The sequence below is a fragment of the Bactrocera neohumeralis genome, chromosome 2, assembly GCF_024586455.1.
Source record: "Bactrocera neohumeralis isolate Rockhampton chromosome 2, APGP_CSIRO_Bneo_wtdbg2-racon-allhic-juicebox.fasta_v2, whole genome shotgun sequence".
In the NCBI taxonomy this organism is placed as follows: Eukaryota; Metazoa; Arthropoda; class Insecta; order Diptera; family Tephritidae; genus Bactrocera; species Bactrocera neohumeralis.
Genome location: NC_065919.1, coordinates 81,720,004 through 81,744,136, shown reverse-complemented (window position 1 = coordinate 81,744,136; position 24,133 = coordinate 81,720,004). Strand labels below are relative to the sequence as shown.

The following is a 24,133-nucleotide window of genomic DNA, read 5'->3' as shown; positions in this document are numbered from 1 at the left end:
CCTAAATGTGATTATGTTTTAATTTCCTATAAAGTAACACATGTCTTCGTTATTTTACAATTTTTATAAGAACTCGTACAAATAATACATATATACTTATATATGAACATATAATATATATATACATATACACACGATAAAAATATATATCTAGAACTATGACAACTCAAAATAGGGACTTTTGGAAAAAACCACTTACATACCCAACTATATATGTATGTAGCTATGTTTCTCTACTAACTCAATGTAACACTTTCTAAAAGAACATGGCAACACTCGACTAATAATATTACACATACTCTATCAAAAACTAAACCCACCAAACGGAACTTAAAGGCTCTACACACAATACAATAGTTCTTTCTACAGGACAAACAACTTAGCGAACAAAAACTGGAATCTACAAATATTTTTTCTTTGAGAAAACATAAAAAGCGAATTAAAGTTTACAAAGTGAAAACAAAAAACATAAATAAATAATGAAATATATTAACAAATAACTATAAAATTATATATATATGTATGTATTGAGAAGCTAATCAAAAAATATGACATAAAACTAGCGTTTAAATATGAAAATGAAATCTTACTGTAACTGATATTTGAAGCAGAACTTTGTGAGCGTGAAATAAATACCTTTTCCATTTCTAAGTGTCTAACTGAATGTGCATATTTGGATGAAACTAATAAAAATTACTGAAAACGTTGAAACAGCGTTTGATTTATGCCGCTTTAGAATTGCTAACATTTATTAACCGGTTGAGTAACCAAAACATTCGATGGCATTATTATTATTTACGAGGATTTTCATGCATAAATCGGCCGATACTGCTGCAATTTCGCTTTCGATATTCGTACAAAGTTCATCAATCATCGCTGGCATATGGGAATACATCATAGACTTGACGTAGCCCCACAAGAAATAGTCTAACGGCGTCAAATCGCGCGACCGAGGCGGCCAATTGACTGGGCCATTTCGTGATATAACACGTTCACTAAATTTGGTTTTCAATAAATCGATTGTGACATTCTCTGTGTGGCTTGTGGCGCCACATATTTTCGAAGTCCATATTATCCAATTCGTGGGATTTCCATTCACAGTAACGTGCCGGTCTTGATCATCACGGAAGAAGTACGGCCCAATGCCGCTGCCGCCCCATAAACCGTACTAAACCGTAATTTTTTCGGGATGCAATGGTGACTTATGGAGTATTGCTGCCCAACCAATAACTCACATTTTACTTATTGACGATGCCACTCAGCCAGAAATGAGCCTCATCGCTGAAGATGATTTCCGATAAAATCCGGATCAATTTCAAGTGAGGACATCCACGCCTTGACTAGCTTTGAGCGCACAGTTAGCGAACTCAGAGCTAGTATTGCCGCTCTACTGTCGAAGTGAAGGCTCACCTCTTTGAGCACCTCGATATCAGCCACCTTTGCCTGGAAAACACTACATTGGCTTAAGTTAGGATTATCAGAGAGCTCCTTACATCCGTGAAAAAGTTCATTACACCTTTCCTCCAGCGACTTCACACCAACCACATATCCCTCGACGGAATGTGAGCAGAGAAGTGTGCCTTAGAGTTCCTTAGAGCACTCTTCACAGCCATAGACTTGCAGGCAATATCCACAGCTTAAAGTAAGTATATATTTTCGAGCGGTCTCAATCGGACGAATATCCCATAGAACATATTCTCCAATTTAATTATGTTTGTATATTCGATAAACAGTGAAATCTCCCATAATGGACACTGGCAGAACTAGCCTTTCTGTGCGGTTAACAGAGTTGTCCGCTTAATATATTGTCCTTAATAAACATCAAATAATATTGAGACCGTTTGTTACTGTTGTAGCGACAGAAATCTGTCGAGTTGACAGTCCTTGGCCGGATATATATTCGTTTCCGTTCCGGTTGCGAAGAGCCTACTGTCATGGAAACGGTGTTATTGTGTTGGGACCAGTTAATGTGCACGGTTAATTGAGATATCCGCTTTATAGAGATCCCACTGTTTAAACAAAAAAAAATATTTTTTAGAAATTCACAAGTGGATATAATCCCTCAAATGATTTAGAAAGAATTCAATAATAAGTGGCTGATGCTCGATTTCGTTTTTAAGGCACTAACACAGTTCTCTGTGTGTGTATAAGTCCAGGGACTTCGGCTATACGTAAGTAAGTATACGTATACATAAGTCTCTCAATGAAAACGTTATGTATACGTATGTATATAGTACTTATATATGATGTGCTTCAAAACATTTTGGAGCTTTTTGTAACATAAGCTTTTACTTCTTAGTCAATGTTGTGCTTAAGTGGCTTTTGAAAGCTTAATTTTGCTTAATAAGTTTCAAAAGCTAAATGTTAAGCTTTCACACCAAATAAAAAAAATATATTCCATGACTTTGCTAAGCACTGTGCGACATCTCCGGAAAGAAATTTTATATTAAATAATACAGAGTGTCTCAAAAGCAAGAAAATATGTGGAATTTAATGATTTGCAAATTTGGCAAAAAACCAATATTTTGAAATCTTCAAACTGTATTTAATTCTCCTTATCGGACGGGTTGTCCGTTAGTATTAGTGCAACATAGGAATTCGCTCATTTAAAAGGTCATCCATTTCGACGTTCCCTACTTTTTTAAAGAGAAAACACAGAAACTTGAAATTTAATGGGGAATGTTTATTATCATTCGAAAAAACATTCTTTGGCATTTAGTCTGTGAAGATGATTTCTTGCAAATGTTGATCGCGGCATCTCAGATGGTCCATCCGTTGAGTCCAATTTTCAAGGACTCGTTCGTACTTCGACTGGTAACTAGTGGATCGAGCGGGACATTTTGCATAGGCCTTAGACTAGCGGTGTGATATCACGCGATCTTTGTGACCACTCGACCGGCCCAAAACGTGAAATTATCTGCTCACGGAAGTGTACTCACAATCAATTGATTGATGCGATGTGTGGGAAGTGACGCTATCTTGTTGAAACTAAATGTCGCCGTGATCGCGAGATTCAATTTCAGGCATCAAATAATCGGTTATCATATGAATACGGTTACGTTCTCGACGCCATCATTTTTGAAGAAATATGGATCGATGATTCCACTGGTTCACAAACCACATCAAACCGTTGTTTTTTCTGGATGAAATGGTAGCTCTCGAATCTCTGAATCGGGTAGCTGAGAGCTAGCAAAGAACTTTCAATAGTATTAAAATTATGCCTTGCTATAAAAACATTTTAAAATCAAATCCGAATTTTAATTTTTAACTGGGTTTATATTCAGTAAACGCTTTAATTTATACTTAAAAAAACATACAAGTGAATAACGGCAACAAACTCCCTTCGTGAAAGTGTTATTATGGCACAGCAGCTTAAAGTAAATGCCGCACAACGAATATAATAAACAGCATACTTAACGGTAAAATACGAATAAGAGTAAAAATTCAAGTCAAGTCATTTAAAGACACGACGCTAAAACTTTCACTTTAGCCTGTTTCCTGTCCGTGCACCGTGCACTTACTTGGCGTGCTTGGTGTGCTCGCTAATGTGATGTAATTTACTCTCATCCATCGGCAAAGAATCTACGGACAATGTAGAACTCTTCGAACTGGAACGAGAATGTGAGCGGGAACGAGAACTGCGACTGCGACTCGAATTCTTTGGATATTTTACGGGTCTTGTGTTACCGGAGCATTGCATAACGAAGCGGAACTCCTCGATGAGTTCGGCCTTGAAGGACACCTGCGCGTAGTAAGGCCGACGGAAAGAAATAAATGAAAGAAATCATTAGATTATCTCTAATACATCATACAATATATAAGCACAAATATATATACAGTGAAGCGAAGCGAAGCAGTGAGTGTGTGCTTAGAGCGAGACTGAGTGAGTGAGTGGGTGAGTGTGGCAGAGTGCTGGTGAAAGCGGGGTTTTTAGGCTGATGCGCATGTAAATATGTGGTGACATGCTATATTTATTTATTTACTTACAAAACACACAGACAGAATTGACATAATTGTTAAGTAAACCTGCATTGAAAAGTACAATATTTGCATAATTTTTAAGAAAACATCATCGACGACAACAAAGCCAGAAAAATTATTAATTTGTTTCACGAAGTTAGCACACATAAAGGCATGCATGGTGGTTGCTTGAAAAGTTTTGGCAAAATCCTTATCAATATTTTATAATAAGTCCGAAGAAAGTTCTATAAAAGCTCGAAGTGTTACGTTTCTGTGGCTACTAAGAGGCAGTGAGACCTAAGGAATGAATAAAAAAAACCGATCTTAAATAGAAAGCGTACAAAATACAGCTTGTGCAAGAATTGAAGCCGCTTGACCTTCCCAAACGATATCGCTTTGCTGTATGGGCTCTTAAAAAGTTCAAAGAAGATCTGACATGTTCGGACCGAATTTTGTTCAGCGATGAGACCCATTTCTAGTTCATTGGGTATGAAAACAAGCAAAATTTCAGCATTTGGAACGTAGGGCAAGAGATTCAGGAGCTGCCATTTCATCCAGAAAAACCAACGGTTTGATGTGGTGTGAGAACGTAACCGTTATAATAACCGATTGTTTGATACCTGAGATTAAAGCTTGTGATCTAGGCGACATTTGCTTTCAACAAGACGGCGCCACTTCCCACACATCGAACTACTCAATAGATTTATTGAGAGAACACTTCCGTCGATTGGCCACCAAGAACGTGTGGGGATTTGTAAAGTCTATATTCTACAGGGATTCTCCGAAAAGTAATAGGACTGCAGCGCAGCCAGTGCGATTTCTAAGCATTGAAGGCTTCACGGAAGGTATTCTGCGGAATTCTGTCGTCTACATAATATTTTCCCTTTATCGGCCTTTTCAGGCAAGAAAACAAAAAAAGTCCTACCGGCCTTGGTTAAGTGTTCACAAGAAAGCCTCTGTGATCTGGAACGTTCACGTGGTGCAACTACCAATCAGCTGCGATGTCTTTTCGGACCCGATTGACGTTTCGTTGGAGTCTCTTGAGGACTTCCACGTAAAACTTTGCGTTGACGATTTGCCTAGGAGGAACAAATTTCATGCGAAAATGTTTGTCCTGATTTTCCAGGTGCTCGGAGACAACTGACCAACCTCTCGTTCGTTAGCTAGGAACGCCGTCTGCCGAATACAGTCTGTACTGGCACGCTCCAAAGTACAGTCGCGGCGGAAGAAAATCACTCCTATTACTTTCCAAACCCTGTATGTGGACAATCCCGCTTCGATTCAGCCCATTCGCCAGTTACCAGTCGAAATGCTCAAACGAGTCATCGAAAATTGAGCTCAATGGATGAACCATCTGAGACGTAGCCGGGGCCAACTTTTTATAGAGATAATCTTAAAAAAAATAAATGGCAAAGACTGTTCTTTCGAATGACGATAAACATTATCCATTAAATTTGAAGTTTCTGTGTTTTTTCATTAAAAAAGTAGGAAAACTCGAATTGCATCACCCTTTACTTTTGTTTATAAACCTAGAAATGAAGTTTAATTTCACTCCCACAAACAACCATTAAGGAAACAAAAGTAGCAACATGTTGCTAAAGTATAAAATTCCATTCAACTTAATTAGCCTTGTTTATTATCCAGCCTGCGCTAATCCGAAAAATTAATAAGAAGCACAAATCGAAGTCTTTTCAAGCAACCTTGCGGTACTCATATACCAGGTGTAAGTATGGTATTGCCACACGTGTACCTTGTTGCGACGCGCTGTTCCATAAACATGACGAAGCCACTCCAACAGGCCCCAGACGCTGGCGAACACACTGCCAACACATAAGACAAAAAACACGCCACCCAAATTGGCGATACCCAACTCCTCGGCGCCGTCGTTCTCGCCCTCTTGCTGCAAACGCACGCAAAACGCCAAGTGGGCGCGTGTTCGATTGGTTGGGATGTTGTTGGTTGTTGTTCAGGTTGGTTGGTTGATTATTTAGTTGCATGGTTCAGCGATGGCGTTTGCATGGACGGATGCATCATGACGATCGCATGGCGGCGATGGTAGGCGGGCAAGACAAGGTTGTTGCGGTGTGTACATATGTATGTATGCAGATTGGTGTTTGGTAAACGCAAGCGGAGAGTATGTATCGAGTGTCCACGGCAGAGCAAAGGAAAAATGGAAGCGTGTCGTTTTCGGTAACGTTGTTGATGTTGTGGATTTATATTACATTTTCGATACATCAATTGTATTGAAGTGGAAATCGTTTGATGGTTCGTATTTGTTTTCAACCAAATTCGCCAGAATGCGTTGGAGAAAGCAGTAAATAAATGGTGGAAAAACGAAAGTAAACTTAAATTGAAATATGAGAGTGTGCAAAGTGGAGTGAAACAAAAAGAAAATATATTAAAATAATAAATAAAGACTACAAATGCTATAAAACAGAGTTTATTTCAAGTGCTTCGAGTAAAACGCACTACAAGCTGGTGCCTGGTTCACACCAACAACTTTACTACAAACTACGTCTACTACCACCAGTGTGGAAGCTTTGAACACTACTTAAAACAGCACTATGCAAATAACTCTGAGAAAATGCTTGCTTTGTGTGCATTCGCCTATGTAGTGTATGTAAATGCTGTTTGGAGGACTTGAAAGCATTGGCGCATATTTATAATAAATTCTCAAATATCGATTTTCTGCTTTCTTCGGTCTGTCTACCTTATTCTCATCGGAGCGTTCCTTCACACCCAATACCATTTCAAGGAATGCGACCAACACACCAAAGAAAGAGCCTACAATCAACACCAAGTAAACGCCACCTAAGTTGCTTAGCTCTAAGGCCACTGCGCCACCCTCACTGCTGGTATCCTTCGGAAATAATAGCATTTTAGCATTGCCTCTTTATTTTGCTTGCCACAATATTTGGTTATTTTCCGTAGTTTATTTTAGCTGGCACTTTATTAGTTTGGTAACTGAACACTTACCGAACATGCACCGCCACCACGTTTCTCTTTCCACCATTTCGTTTTCATTTTGGTAAGGACGCCTTGCTCCTGCAGTTCCAGCACAGCCTGACTGAGCGTATCACGGTAGGGCCAATCTGTAATGTGTTGCAAGATTTTTTTGGAGGGTTAAGTATTTGTTGTAGTGTTTTCAACTGAATTTCGCTTTAAAAAATATTAGTGAATCTGAAATAATGAAGGCATTTGTTTTCTTCTGAGTTTTAAGCTCCTAATTTCAAACCCTAAAAATTAGTACTCAATATGTTTTAATCTGGAGAGAAGAGCAGGTTTTCTATGATATGTTAAAATCTCAGAGAACTTCATTTTTTATCCCTAGATATTATTTCCCTCATCGACGTAAATGTTTGTGAAAGCGTAGCTCTCGGTTAAATCCAAAAAGAACTGTAACATAACCCCTAAGCAGCCATATAAATCCGGCTTAAGGTTTTTCATTTTTGAAAGCATTAATTTCGAAAATAATTTAAAAAGAAAAGAAGCAATTAAGTTGAGATATCTATATTTCCCTTCATTGGAATTTCCGAAATAGTAAATTACTTTATTACTTCTTTAACAAGTGTTTTAATGAAAGAACGTTTTTTTGTTAGTCCGTCCTTTTTACCTTTTCTGAGACAATTTTGGGATGTAACACGTCAAAAATAATTTTAGATCTCATCCAAATGATGTGTTTCCTACTTTAATTCTTGAAAAATTATATCAGCTATCTACTCGGTCTATTTTCAGCCTTTAAAAACTTTAAAAGCTTTTGTAGCTTCAAATTTCAAATCAAAATTTTATAATAACGGGTGATCCAAGTAGACGTACATTTTTCCATATCTTTTTTGACCCTTTACCCCTTTACAAATCGTTCAACTTTATCGGCCTACAGAGCGTGCTACGAGTATTCGCAATGATTGATTATTGGATAATATTTGACCGAATAGACCAAGTTCAGCTCGCACTGAAGGAAATATAGCAGTGTGTACACGAAGGCCGTAGATATTCCATTCGTAGCAACTAGTACTAACGTATGGAACGACTCGTCCTTCCCAAATGACATTGATTCGATCTATGGGCTCTTGAAAAGTTCCATGAAGATTCGACGTTTCTAGTCAAATGTTTTTCAGCAACGAGGCCCATTTCTGGCTCAATGGGTATGTAAACAAGCAAACTTGTCTCGTTTGAGATGAAGAGCAACCTGAAGAGATTCAAGAGCTGCCATTACATTCAGAAAAGACAATGCGTGTCATTAGCCAGTTACCAGGCGAAATGTTCGAACGAGTCATCGAAAATTGAACTCAACGGACGGACCATTTGAGATGTAGCCGCTGTTAACATTTTGAAGAGGTAATGTTCTAAAAATAAATGCCATTTCGCATTAAGTTTAAAGTTTCAGAAAATGGATCACCCGTAATATACGAATAGACCTTCAAAAATTCATCTCCGGTGTTAAGCTACTCCGATCCTAGAATCAAGTAAACAGCTGCTTTTAACGGAAGTAGAAATAAAGCTGTCTTTAGTTTGCCATTGCACACTTCTGTAACTTTGGGCTCTGCTCATTTTTCAAAGTATTTACAGATTCGGAGTTTGATACAAGTTTTATAGGGATAAAACTCAAACTTGCGTTCTTCAGTGCTGCCAATTTTTTTTTTTACAGATTTTAGACAAAACTATTGCGAATAATACAAATAACAAGCTTCGAAATTGTTTTCAGCTGCGGAGAGAAGTATTCCTCACTAAATCCAGCCACTCTATTGTAGTTTACTGAACCCCAATTCAAAACTTCATTCCTGCATCAAACATAATCGTCTACATTAACCCTCTTCTTTATACCAAAGATGTACCACTCCTAATCCCATTTTTGGACCCTCAATCCAAGTACTTTCGGGGACTCTTTCTCATTACCGCCTTTTTGAGGAGCTGAAATAATGTGTTCGATTCGCTACTCTCTAAAGCTTGGCAAAGCGAAGGAGGCTGTTTTAGTGAGCTGCCAAATATTTGTAATTGAGAAATTCAGAACTTGACTTCTTTTATTTTTTTGTAGCAAACTCGAATTATATTTTCCTTAGTTTATAGATAACTCTCTCAAAGAAAACTTAATTAATGGTATTTTTTTTTTTTTGAACTTTAAGTTCCATTTCTTTACTTACTCTTTCGCATTGCAATGCCATAACCCTTCTCATCGAGCAGTGAACCGACTTGTGTTAAACTGCAACGGCGCTCGGTGATATATTCAATGGTGGTTGACTCCATTAGAAATGCGTAATTCTCATTTTCCACACGATCCACTCCTTCCGCATTGGTTGAAGTCATATATTCCGGATGGTCGCGCATAAATTCATACATTTTCTGATACGTTGGATACTTAGCATCCTATGACAGTAAATATGTGCAACACGCATTAACGTTAGACGCACACACACACCACTACGTGAAGCTCACCTGAAAGAACGTGAACGTGCTGCCACCGACTTTGGCGCCATATTTAACGCCACCCTTGTTGTTGGCCAAGTCCTCGGCATTCTCTATGGGGCTGCTGAGCGATTCTATCGTCAGGAAAGCAGCCAAATTTGCGGTGTACGAAGAGACCAAAATCAACGTGAAAAACCACCAAATTGAGGCCACAGTGCGCGTTGAGTATGCTCTGGAAACAAAATTAATTTCTTTGATGGCAAAAGTACACCGGCGCTTTGGTGAAAGCGAAAAGCGGCAATGTGCAAATATGCAAATGTGGTTGTGTGCTTGTGGTGGCTCAACGTACCATCTGTATAAATCTACTTGTACATATATACCTGTAAATGTGCTCAACGCTCACTTATCTACATGCTTACTTACATACTAAGTCGAACATACAAGTAGCCGTTAGGCGTGTACTCACTTTGGCGCTAATTCGGAGCCCTGTTGCAACAGTGCACCGATGGAGAACCACAAGCAATTAGGAAAACTAAATTGGTTCTCCAATTCTGTGGGCTCTTCAATGCAAGGATACGGATTATCCCATTCGGTCGGTGAGATGCGTCCCAAAATGAAGAGCGTGAGTGAGACACTCATGTAGGCGATGCCCAGCCACATCCAAACAGTGCCCGAAAATGGTGACATGAATGAGAAGAGTTTCGGCGGCTCCTTCATCGGTTTGCGAAATAAAATGGCGATACCTGTTGGGCAAGAAAATGTAGTGTTACTTAGAGATGAAGAGGGAGATGAATTGTTAAGTTCAAGGACGCATTTTGTGTCCGTTTCGAGCATATGCAATATGATTTTTTTCGAAAGTAAGCTGGTTCAACTTTTTCAGCCAGCATGCGCTTATGCTTATATGAAGATGTTGATACATGCGTAACCGATAAGTAAACTGGAGTCGAAAATGTGCTAAAATTTGCCATAATTCAACTAACACTACTTTGTTGTAAATAAGTCTCAAAACATTTTTTGTTCATTAATATTTATTTTTTCGTCTTCAACGTAATCCCCACCAGATGTAATACACTTATGCCAACTATTTTAAAGTTCACGAAGCACTATCCATAAGCACTTTTTGGGATGCCCTTCAGCTCCTTCTGCGAATTTTGTTTTATCTCTCCGATCGACTGAAAACGGGTTCCATGGAGCGGCAATTTCAGTTTAAAGAACAAGAAATAATCACACGGAGCCAAATCTTGAAAATACTGTGGTTGATCGATGGTATTTATTGCGTTTTTGGCTTTAAATTTGGTTACAATGGAGACTTGATGCGGTGGTGCGTTATCATCGTGAAAAATCCATGAATTGTTCTTCCATAATTCAGGCCGTTTTCGACGGATGTCCTCACGGAAATGATCAATATTACCAAATAGAACTCCTTATTGACCGTCTGTCCCTCAGAAAAAAGTTCATGATGTACCAAACCACGAATATCCAGTAAAACAACAAGCGTCACCTTGATTTTTGAACGGCTTTGACGTGTTTTTTTTTGGTTTCTGCTCGAGTTTTCACTTCATTCCGCTGACTGTTGACTTGTTTGCATGTCAAATTCATAAACCCATGTCTCATCGGAAGTTATAATGCTCTCCTTGAATGTGGGATCGGAATTCGCACGATCAAGCATGTTCAAAGAAAACTGTTTACGGTAATCTTTTTGAAAAAATTCAGCTTTGTCGGAACGATTCGAACAAGAACGCGTTTAATTTCATCCAAAAATCCACTAAAATCATTCGGTCGGACTCGCGAGAGATGTAGTGCTCTCTTGCCATCTCTCTAACACTTAGCTGACGATTTTCAAGCATCATGTCATTCACTTTTTAATATTTTTTTTTCAGTTGAAGGGGTCGAAGGTCGTCCCGAACGAGGCATGTCTTCAATGATTTCTCGACCGTCTCAAAAGGCTTTGTAACACTCGCAGGTTTGTGTTTTTGATAAAACTGAATTCCCGTTAGCCTTTTCCAGCATTCACACGACTCTGCACACGAAATTTGGTTAGATAAATATACAAAATTTGAGACAAATTCTTTGTTCGATATTTGTATCCATTATAAAAATCACAACACACTACAGAGGTAAGCTGACTTTAGCAGCTTCTATTAACAAACTGGTTGACAGATCGTGCTCATACTTGGCATAGTAATTAAGGACGCTCCTACTAGCATCGGTAGGACACATGTATCAACAAATTTTTTTGAAATATCATTTGCCCGGGGAATTTAATTACATTCACCCTAAGAAAATGGCTATTTTTGGATACTTTTTTGTCATATTATATTTGTAGGTTTATAATAATTAATGTGCATGAGTTAATGATTTATGACTGATAGACTGTAGAATTAAACCTTTCTTAAATCACCTAAGTTCATAAACGGTATAGTGAAATCTACGCCTTCCTCACGTATGGATGTCATGGTCAAGTCCGTGATGCCCATGTCAGCTCGCTAATATGAAAAAATAAATAAATGAGAAAGTTTCAAGCTTTAGAGAAATGTCTTATAATACAGACACATACATATATAATATGTATTTGAATTGTTTTACTTGATTATTTAGGATTTACAATTTATTTGGAAGGGATTGGACATTGGTAAGCCTAGTATATAAATACATGGTTTGTGTAGGTACATAAGTAATGTGAGTAATTTGCGTCACTTCCAAGGTATATGTAAGTATAGTATTTTTGTAGGTATATGGTGTACGGCATTCCCAGATAACAATTTTTAGACCTCTTCATTCGTAGGAAGCCAGTGATACACGAAACTTATTACTAGAATTATAAAAATTAAGTAAAAAAAATTTCGTTCAGAATAAAATTGCCAAACAGATTTAAAAAGAATGTAGATTCTGGAATTATAAGAACCTCATCAGAGGTACGATTTTCTGTATAGCCTATAAATATTAAAATCAGTCTTCAAAGTTCACATTATTCTTAGGGAAACTTGACCTGGTAACTTTTTAGTTCACTAAATTATTCATATTGTGTATTCCATAACTGAAAAAAGTCATGCGAATGTAAAAAAAATGGAATTATATGAGCTCGTTCATATTAAATGGAATTCTGGCGGAATTCTTTCTTTGATGAAGCACAGTACTGGCGGATTCACCTCAATCAGACCATTCAATGCTGATAAAAGACATCCAAGTTCAACTCAGACTCTGATGAAAAACTGTACTGAAAGTACACCGTCACAGGTACTCTTAGACAACATGCAAACAGACTATGTAGGTAGCATTTGAGGCTTACTTGGTTACCTCTAACAAACCATGAATGCTGCATCTACACAAATTCGGTTATTTATTGGGATAAGCTATTCATCATTTACTAAATATCTCGGTAATACAATGAAAATAAATGCCAACCGCAATTGTGGTTGAATTAATTACGCAGAGCTGCATAGTGAAATGCGGAGACGAAGTATTATGTTGATAAAATATAGGAGATTTGCTGACCAACTAAGCAACATTTTCGGCCAAGCACGTAATATATATTTATAACAGTAAACGTACTAGAGAATATACCCTGTAGGATATTATATCCATTAATATGATGTGCCTCATTGTCAAGCGGTAGTTTGAATGTTTATTAAAAGATAAAAAAAGAGAAGATATGAAGTTTGTCAGAGAAATAATACAATCATCGACAGAATGCGCTGACTTTTCGTTCAAGTTAAGGGTCATTCAAGAAACTTATTTCGAATATGTCAATTGAGCTATTCAAAAAAAAAAAAAAAATCTATAAAATTAATATTCATATACAAGAAATGTTCGCTCTTCCATCCCTAATCGAAGGATTCGTGCCATAAGCTTAGCACGTAAAATTTTTAAAGGGTTTATCTGGAAATTTATAGACTTAGGTTTTGTTTTTTTTTTTTTGGTAAGATAACTCGTGTTCTCAGCTTTTCTGTAGAAGCACACTTAAAATAGTGATACCTAGGCTTGACCCATATTTTGTAAGAAAATTTAAAAAAAAAATTTTAAGTTTTATTTTCTTTACTTCCAGAATAGTTCCCAATATTAGGACTTTTTAAGGACTTCGGGCGCGCCTAGCACCTTTCGTAAGTTCATCGGAACTGTAGCTGCATAACATGCACAGTTTCCTACTGGGCATTAATTCTATACAAGTTAATACAAACTCAGCGCTGTATTCATATACATATGTGTATATAAGACACATACATACCTACATATGTATTTACTCACTCAGCTTGACAAAAGCCGCACCATTTGAATGACTTACTCGGTAAGCGCCGGGAAATGTGGCAAGATTAATATATACTGCTGTATATGATTTTGAATGAACGAAAGCCATTTATGTTAATGACGGTCATTTGATTTCCCAAAGAGGAATTGATAACTTTATCTGCTCATTAAAATATTTTCAATATCAACCACACACAAATGGGTCCCATGAAATCACGGTAGAAATATGCTTTATGCCCACGGAGCTAAGGCGAAGACTTATTGATATAAATTTTTGTTATTTATGCCTGTAAGCTGGCGGCTTTCAAACCAATACACACGCAATAAATCATATAAATCGCATCAATTTGTTGGTGGCTTTTATATACAGTTACATGCTGAAATAAATATGCAGCCACATAACGGTGCGGATATTGTTTACTTAAATAAATGCGCTCAACTCGTCAGCGGCGATTGACAGGAAAGACGAAAAAAAATAAAAATATATTATGAAATAAAATCGCATGCAATATATCAGACAGACGACTGCCTCAACGTGTGTCAACGGCAACTCACTTCTTCGATTATTTCCAGCATCATGCCGTCGTATTTGCCAGTTTTCGGATTGAACGAACCGTATTTGTTGTCCACTTGCAGACGGAAAGTATAAGTGAAACCCAATTTCTTGCCCAGCTCCTCGATTAACTCAATGCCGAAGCCTTCGAATTGATCATTGCCCTCCAATTTAGCAGGCGTCTCCTTCAGCATGCCGTACGGTTCGCTCTGAGTGTAGGGAAACGAAAATAACAAATTTAATAGGAATTAATATATACCGTTATACATAAGTAAAAGGTAGAAGAAAATAATTTGAAAGGCAAAATGTGAAAATCTGCAACTTTAACTAAGCCAGTTGCCAGGCAACTTAAGCTACCAACCGAAAAGTAATCATCGTGTGCAACAGTTAAGCAGACATACACGTGTTCGTATATAGCAAAGTTTGCATGTGCCTGCTAAGCTTGTGCTAAGTGAACTTGTGAAAGCAACACTTACTATGGCTGTGATAACCACGAAGCTCTTATTCACCAACGAACGCTGATCCACCTCCACTATCTTTGGCGGCGGTCGATTAGCGAAGAACCCGTCCTCCGTCTTCCATTCGCCTATTTTCTGCATACCCGACATGGTCAACTCAATAACGTCCAGTACGAAGTCGGTGCGCAAACCTTCGTAGTCGAATTTTACTTCACCGGTGAGTCCAGTTAAGCTCAGCTGAAAGTGTATTAAAAATGTGAGCGTTAAAGCGCTTACAAGTGTAGATAAACATATACATACATACATACATACTTATAAAAAGTACTTATTAGTAGATGAAATGGTAGTTGAGGCAATGAAAATAGTTTGTGATAGTGGAGAGTTCGAATAAACCTGTTATGTCTATGATTCGGTAATGGAAGTCCATTTCGACATTTTGTTATGTAAGTATCTCTGTTCGTGAATTCGTAAGTGAAGTCTTTAATTCCAGTACACGAACTGGGAATCATGTTACTACCTCCTAACGATGCACTGTGGTATTTAAACAAAAGTTATACGGAATACCGATCGATTATTGTCAAAGTACAGAGCCGCAACGAATTTCTCAAGTTGTTAGCCGGCAGCACATGGGAAAAGTGCAAAGGAACGTTGTTGGCAACATACATGGCAATCGGCCGGTCGGTCCTTAACTACGCCGCGCCAATATGGTCGTCTGAATGCAATGAAACGCAGCCGAGAAAGCTACAATAATGTCAGAACACTCCGAACTATTAAAGATGCCTCGTAATATCTCCTATCGAACATATGCACAGTGAAGCCCGCATGATGTTCCTAGTTAAGGAATATAAAGAACTCCGCTCCAAGCAGTTTCTGCTGGAGTGTTTTCGTATAAATCATACCTGCAATCATTTGCTTGAAGCGGAACCGCCTCCTAACAGCATCAAGAGGCACTTTCTCAACTACGTCGGCGACATAAAACAATACGCCTACCAGATTTCGAACGCAACTAACTTCAGACATGCACTGACTGCCATTCTCAGTGGACCCATATACACCTTCACGGACTCCCTCTCATTAAATGGCGTACTTGGAGTCAAACCACCACCCATTTCAAACGAAGAGCTCGAGTTGCCGCGAGTATCAAGAGTGACCCTTGCGCAGCATCGTTCCGGATACTGTAACAGGTTAAACTCCTACTTATGCAGAATCGACCTTGACATATCAATCATATGTATTTCCAGCATGCAACGAGTCCCCGCATTACTCTAACCGCCTCTTTGCATGCCCAACTAACCCCTATGGTCCGACTCCATCGAAAGAGTAGGTTTCCTGGACCTACCGTCGGATGGCCTCGATGACAATTTTTCTGAACCTTACCACCCTAACAGGGAACAGATTACCGTTAAAACAACACGGCTTTTGACGGCTAGTGGCGGACAGATTTGTTTACGGATTTGTGTAAAACTGTTAATTTCGAGAAATGGACCTGTCAAACGGCCGCAAAGATCATCCGACTGTACTACTTTCTCTGTGGCAATGTTAAACCAAAAGCCTACGCCAATGAACCGGAAATCTTCGAAGATCTCGAAGACAACATTCAGCGCAGTATTGCCGAAATTCCAGCCAAGATGTTGCACCAGATCATCGAATGTAAATATGCAAACAGAGTCGTGACGGCCGACCTTTTATTCAAATAATGAATGACAAAAAATTATCTGCATAACAAAAAAATTCAGAACCCATTTTGATCAAATTTTAGTGGTTTATTTCATTTTAACATCAACCTTTCTTGTTGGTAGGCCTTGTACTTTCCATGCGAATAGGACGATAAAATACAAAAGAAAGGTATACTTGCATGGAAGACAGTGCTTTTGGTGTTTCATAAACTCAACCCAATCAGCGAAGTCATAGTCGGGATATATTACTCTCCAATATTCTCAAAGAAATTGGACCGGACCATGCAGAAGTTGTAATTATCATCATCTAAACCACTTAGTCCTGCAATAAGATCTGTTAGAAATTCAGGCCGTTTTATTGTAAATTGGTATTGACGCTGTTCGAATCAAAGATTTCTTGCGACTCTCCAAATTTCTCCAACTCAGGTCTTTAGTCCAATGGATTGAAATGTGAACTTACAGGCGGCCAACCATCTGCAGTTAGTAAGCCGAGAATATTGCTTTAAACCCACTGCTGTGAGGTTTTTGCCTTGTATGATTGTGCAGAATTTTATTTCAGGATCGAATGCACTCCATCCAACGGAGCATTGCTTAACTGATTTACCACGCCTTCTAAAGCATCCAGCTAACACAGAAATGGTTAGTTGCAATGCCTTTACAGAAAACTCTCCACTTGACATAAAGACAACACTTAAGGTTCTTGATAGTCAACATAACCCTTGGGAAACCCAGTATTTGCCGGATTTTATTTTAACATGGTAAGAGTGATCTTAGGACAACCGGTATTTAATTTATTAATCATCGTTAGCTAAATTATACTTTCATAATAATTTGAACTGAAATCTGAATATCGTTCTTCCGCAAGCATGCCGTCGGTCACTTAAATCCGTATATTTTAATTCGCCAACATAAACACACACACGTTTAGAAGAACTATTTAACGAAGCACACCGACGCAGACCGGCTATTACCCCAACGCATCAGATTTCGTCTATACCATAAATGAAGGTCAGGCGTCAAGTGAAGAGTGGTAAAGTAGTCGCTAAGAAAGCGAGCGGAAATCACAAAGCACAGAAGTAGAAGTAGCAGCGTGTTATGCTGAGCCAATTCAGGCTTAAGATGAGCACACGCACTTCTTATGTGCTCGACTAACTGTAAATGTGTTATTGTATATGCATGCATGTGTGTGCGTGTTAGTAGTTGTCACACCATTAACTCACCGATTTCATGTAGTTGACGAGCGTGTATCCCTTATCCCATGAGCTGGCGTCGTTACAATTTAATGGCACCGCACGGAACATAACATGTTTGAATGTCTCGGCCAGCAACTGAACACCGTCGTACACCAATGCCATGCTGGTGGTCAAAGGACACGACACTGCAAATATAAGTGACATAGAGATACAAGTCTAATGTAGAGCCATATAAAGTGTAAGTACAGTTGAGGGTATCGACAACAAAGTGGGAATTGTGTATATGTATTTGTAATGTTTACATTTGTCGCAATATATTCGATATGTGTGTGTTGGATATGTATACGAGTATGCATACGTGTGTGTGGGATTTCAAGTGTTCCGTGAAAGAGGAATTTTGATATCTCTCCTAAGTGCGCCACTTATTGCGGCCAAAGTGCTAGAGCACATCTAATAATGGTGGCAGCAGCGGTGACACATAATTAAATAATCATAAATAAAGTGTAGTTTTCTTTGGCCTCTCCACAAATTTTTCGCTTGGTCCACTTATTCTATAAGAATTACATATATGCGATTGATTATTTGTATGTTTATGCAAACTTGTATATATATTTGTATATGTGTTTGTGTGCTTGTGTAATCGTGTGTCAAAAGTTGAGCATTGCATCATTTATCATAGATTTTCCTTCCGGCTGTGCGAAATTCACAAATTTGTGAGATAACATCACGAAGAATAAATTATGCAAATGTGGTAGTATAACTATGTATCTGTGAATTTAAGTAGGGCGTATTCCAGGAAAAGGCCTTTGAATAACTGAAACATATGTGAAGGTTGTTCTAGAAATTTTTAGTACAAGCTCAATAGATCTCGAAAATATCTGATTATATCAGGGCGATCAGAAAAGTACTTAAGCTACAAAGAAAAGTACATATATGAAAATTTGAAAAAATGTCGATTTACTCCTTCTTTTAACGGGTGATTAAAGTATATGTACTTTTTCAATAGACCTTTTGTGACAGATTACGCAAGAGTCGTGTCAAGCTGTCATGTTATTTTTGTTCAATATTGTGTGACATTTCATCATGGAAAGACTTAAGCCTGAAAAAGGTTTACAAATCGTTGAAATTTATTACGAAAATTCACGCTCATTTTATGGTCAACATAATCGGCCTACTGATCTTACTATTCGCAACAACATCACCCATCTTGAGACCCTGCATTCATTATTGGACAATACAAGTAATTGATCGAGTAGGCCACGTCCGGTATGCAGTGAAGAACATATAACTGCCGTAGTTGAGAGGGTGGAGAGTCTGTTCGGCGCCGTTCTCAGCAACTCGGACTGACGTATGAAACAACTTAGCTCATTTTACGTCGAGACATTGAATGGAAAGCATACCAAATATAGATTGTGCATGAACTGAAGCCGCCCGACCTTCCCAAGCGATATCGCTTCGCACTATGGGCTCTTGAAAAATTTCAAAAAGGTCCGACGTTCCCTCTTCATTACACCCAACAAAAAAATGGTTTGGTGTGATTTGTGGCTCGTTAGAATTATCGGTCCATATTTCTTCAAATATGATGCCGATGAGAACGTAGTCTTCTATGGCGACCGTTATCGTGCCATGATAACCGATTATTTGATGCCTGAAATTGAAGCTCGTGATCTTGGCAACACTTCGATGAGATGATAATTTCACGTTTTGGATCGGTCAATTGGCCCCCAAGATCGCGTCATATTACAGCGTTAGACTTTTTCCTAATCTAAAGTCTGAAGTCTGATGATTACCGCCATCCTTTGCTTACAATTTTTGTCCATCTAGCCCCTTTTCCAAGTTTCGAACAACAGGAAGTCGCGTGGGACCAAAACTGGAGAGATTGCATTGTATGAGGCAGAAATGTGTTGTTGTTGTAGAAGGAGAAAATGTTCCTGAAGTTATTTGGACGAATGCTGGCGGTTCGACAGTCCTTGGTCGGATAAAAATGCAGCTTCGTTCCAGCTTCGTAGACCCGACTGTCGCTGAAACAGTCAGTGTTTTGTATTTTCGGCGGAAATTCATAGTCTGATTGAGCTATTTGGTAGAGGGCATGCGCTGTCATGGTCCAAAACTACTTTTTTATTCGCCAAGTGGCACACTTTACGCATGGTAGAGCTCTGTGACTGCTTCTTTCCTTCCGAGATAGTAGAAATCGCAACTTATGAATCTCAGAAAGCGATGGTTAACAGTATTCCAACTGGTAGGACTGCCTTCTCGTTCCACGGAACACGTTCGCTGATAAGACCCCACTATTGTGAACGTCCTTTGGCATCTGCCGTGTACCATCGGCTTGAAACTACTGTGACCAAATTGAAAGGTGAATTTTGTCCATTTCATCTCCTTCAATCTCCTCCCGCTGCAATATACTTATGCCTACAAATTTCATCATAGCACTTGGAAAAATCCTCCGTCGTGATGGCCATCAGAGCCTTCTTCGATTTGGCTTTTATATTCATTGTCATGAATTGCCAGAAGTTACACGGAGGCAAATCAGGCAAATGCGGTGATTGCGGCACGATATTAGTTGAAAATGTGGGGAAATGATCACGAATAACCAATGTAGTATGAGACAGTGCAGTATCGCACTTCTTTGTTCAATAAATTCAGACATAGTAAAAATCGAAGAATTCACTTTTAGAGTCTCACAAAACGACGTGTATCTCAAATACTAGTGATTACTTTGACGTGAAATTTGTGCTTGAACAATGTGAAAGTGTTCGTAATTAGTCTCATCGCCTCTCTAGTTGATTTGATTGAGCAAATGCGCAATGCGGCGAGTCAAAGGTTTCATCATACCAAATATGCTAAAACTGAAGTTTTGACAGTAGTCTTCTACGAAAATGTAATACGTGACAGAGATTTATTTTGGAATAGTGACAGTGGAACAGTGAGACCATGTACTTATCAGAACGCCAACGACGTCGAAAATAAAATGTTTCAGATGTACGCAAATGAATCACACCATTTTCTTTGGAATGCACCATCATAAAGAAATGACACCCAAGCAGAAAGAGCTAAACGCATTAATACACGCATTTTGACATATCCGACAAGACAATTTATGGATTTAGATGGGTACAACACATTTATGTTTGAGTGTGGCAAATTCTAAATGTTTCTTGACAAATGATTTCCTTACCATTTTGAAAAGGCTCTTCCGTTTCGTATAAAGTTTTTGCAAGATCTTGCACGAGCTTTTCATCCGGCGAGACCAACCGTATGCCAGTTATGTTAGTGTCCCCATGTTGGAAGGGCTCCAAGTCCATGGTTTGGAAGTCTAAATTGCCGACAATGTAACGATAGTCATCAGTCATGAGACCAACTTGTTGCGCCTGACAAAAATTCGACAAAATATTAAAAAAAAGTAAACATCATCTTCAAAATACACAAAGCTCACCTGCTTAAAGAATTCCGGCAGCGTAGCCATCGAGCCCACCACGACAAAAGAGTAATCACCAGAATTTTTAATGCGTCGCAGCACATTGCGGTAATCGCCATTCAAGTCAAGCTCATAACGTCGCACAGTAATTGTAGGCCCCGTAGTGCCGTACATTTCCAGTAATTCGTTTACCGTCGGCAGAAATTCACCTGTTGGCGCATATTTACGAAATTCAATCACGTTACAGCTTTCAATGTCATCGACTTTGCTGGGTACATACCCGTTTCATAGATGATTGTAAAGGTATCGGTCCATTCCAGCGCCACAACCAAGTCTTTTAGCGCCACCGCCAGCTGTGAGGCGTGCGGATACAAATTAACGGTTGGCATTTGCACAGCAAAATCCCAGCGTGTATCGATGAATGGCAGCTCTTTGGCATCGCAAATGCTCATCGCGTGCTTTGCGGCCAGATCTGTGGTGGGCCCAAATACAGCCACTAGATTTTGCTGTACATCAATGAAAATTTATTGGAGAAAAGCAGCAATTACATACATACATAATATACTTGTAGCGTAACTGTGCTTACCCGCAACATTTTGCATAGCTTCTTTGATGTTTCGAAGGCATTGCCAGGTTCAATGGCCACAGCGATGCCGTGCAGCTCGAGCGCACCACCGCTCTCTTCGTTCGCTTTGTCGATTGCTATATGAAATATTTTCTCCATATCGGGGTTGTCACTTTCATAGATAAGACCTGTAAGAAATTGTGGGTGTAAGTATAGTAAGTAAATGTCTTAATAAAAAAAGTTTGATCTTTAAAGTTTCATCCATCATTACACTATACAACACTCGGCTGAATATTGGTTCAATGTTTATCGAGACATTAAATCGAAAGTAATATGTAATTTCTTCGTTTTTCGAAGTTAGCCTTCAAAATCGAAATATTTGCCTTCGATGTTCAAAATTAAATTAAATTATTATATTGGTAGTCGAAAAAGTCGTTTCATATTTTGTCAATAGAAGTCGTTGTAATCGTATATCTTCAGTGCCACAAATCATATTGTCTCATAGCATATACATAGTATTGGAAAGGTGAGGTTTTAAGCTTCATTTTCATTAAATTCGAAAAAGTTGAAAAAAATTACAGGTGTTCAAAATGAGTAAAAATAAATAAGGAATTCGCTATATTTTGAAATTTTGTATAAAAAAGGGAAGAATACCAAGCAAGCCACCAATTAAATCTTTGAAGTTTACGGAGACGATGGAAAAGATTGACCAGAACCGTGACATAAACTGCCATGGCATCGCTGAGGAACTTAACATTCATCATCAAACGGTTTTGAACCATTTAAAAAAGACTCACTAAATAAAGAAGGTCGATGTTTGGGTACCAGATGAATTATCTGTGAAAAATTTAATGGACCGAATTAACATCTGCGATTCTTTGCTGAAACGAAATGAAATCAATCCATTTCTGAAGCGAATGGTAACAGGAGACGAAAAGTGAATCAATTACGACAATAATGTGCGAAAACGATCATAGTCCAAGCATGGTGAAGCTCAACAAATATTCGCAAAACCAGGATTGATGCCTCGAAAGGTTATGCTGAGTGTTTGGTGGGATTGAAAACGAATCATCCACTATGAACTGTTCCAGCCTGGTCGAGCGATTGATTCTACATTTATAGTTTGCAAAATTTCAGTTCCACAATTTCTAGCATGAGGATACACAATGTTCTGGAAGGTTTCTTCGATGCAATTTATCAAATAACCACTTGGCAGATTGCTGAAAGATTAAATTTGTATAACTTACCGTTCACAAGCACATGAAATGCCTAGGATTAATTGGGACCTTGACAGAACGAAATTTGTTTCGCCACATTACCCACTATGATCCGTTTATCCACCGACAAAGAAGTGATCTATTTTAGAAGCGCATTGCTATTGGAGACGAAAGTGGGTTATTTACAAGAGCGGAAGGCGCAAAAGATCAAAAAAAGTATGAAACCTCTTCGAATGCTGATAGTGATTAAAAAAGAAAGGTTGCACTCAAACAGAAGAGGCCAGAATTGATCAAAAAAAAAAGGATGAAGTGCTCCACTAGGATAGTGCGAGACCACCTATACGTTTGATGACTCGCCAAAAACTTTTACAGCTTGATTTTCGGACTATTACTTTTTCCGATCTCTGGAAAAAGTTTTTGAAGGGGGAATCTTCGTCTCAAATCAGGACGTTAAAAGCCAGTTGGAATTATATTTTTGCCGCACAAATTTTATCAGCGAAGAATCTTTGCAAAAAGTATTATATCAAAATAGAAAATTTATAATTTCATAAAATCATTTAATAATAAATAAAAAGTTCGTGTTAAAATTTCACTAAAAAAGAACGAAACTACTTAGGGAACAACTCAATACTACCCATCATTTTGTATTTGTTGTGTTCGAATTGTTTATTTTGCCTTATTTTTTTCATCCACCAAAATGCACCAGCCTCTTTCACTTTGTTTTTGTTTTTATGCAAGACGCAGCAACGATGCAAAAGCGATCACAACGTCAGCGTCGCGCCAAATGCCAACTACTTTGGTACTTTGGCGTCTATCCATAGATTGGCGTCTATCCATGTATTCTTAGATATTGTTGTTTTTGTTTTTTCATATGTTTATTTGTTTTCAAACGCAAAATGCCAGGTGCCTCGAGAGCTGCAGCGAAGAGCAAAGCGTTTTTGGATGCGCTGCTTAAGTGGAACACTTTGGCGCAAATAACTGCATTGCACTGGGGAGCCGCCGAGCAAGAGTGGCGCAGCGCCGATTTTTCAAGATATTTTACGTAACCAAATTGTGCATATGAAAAATATTTCTACAAATGCCTGACAATTTCCAAAGCAAAATACAACTCACCGACGTTTGTCTTCTGCGAAGCTGCAATTTGCAAGCAACTTAAGCAACTTAATGCTAGCAAAAGTATTAGAGTTATGCGGGAGCAACGAGTTGTTGTCGTAGAATGGGGTAAGCTGTCTCTATACGGCCTGGCCATGTTGTGTCACTTTTCGTTTTGAAAATTTACACAATTTTACTTCGAAAAACTTTTTAACAAATTAAACAGTCAAGTTTATCTGCTGGTTAGCATGTGACTTGCTTTTTTTATTTATTTGCAATATTTAAGACTGAAAACATTTTTTTTCGTTAAATTTTAATAAGCTTCTCTCCACACGCGCCACGCGAACAGTTGA

The 24,133-nt window shown here is 38.4% G+C and overlaps 1 protein-coding gene across 3 annotated transcripts; it reads right to left on the bottom strand.

Moving 5' to 3' along the window:
• Positions 1–3,255: 3,255 nt before the first annotated feature.
• Positions 3,256–24,133, bottom strand: LOC126761422 (glutamate receptor ionotropic, kainate 2). 3 transcript variants are annotated; one of them, XM_050477563.1, is made up of 15 exons: positions 23,802–24,133; positions 21,493–21,659; positions 21,187–21,412; positions 20,925–21,115; positions 20,667–20,859; positions 17,516–17,673; positions 14,638–14,856; positions 14,164–14,370; positions 11,765–11,849; positions 9,830–10,106; positions 9,394–9,595; positions 9,102–9,324; positions 6,937–7,052; positions 6,671–6,820; positions 3,256–3,742 (listed from the first exon to the last, which is right to left on the bottom strand). In XM_050477563.1, the coding sequence occupies exons 1-15, from the start codon at positions 23,935–23,937 to the stop codon at positions 3,518–3,520; spliced, it is 2,775 nt and encodes a 924-aa protein (XP_050333520.1). In that variant the 5' UTR covers positions 23,938–24,133; the 3' UTR covers positions 3,256–3,517. The 3 variants fall into 3 exon arrangements, with proteins under 3 accessions (XP_050333520.1, XP_050333527.1, XP_050333534.1); XM_050477570.1 differs by lacking the exon at positions 6,671–6,820 and adding an exon at positions 5,711–5,860; XM_050477577.1 differs by lacking the exon at positions 6,671–6,820.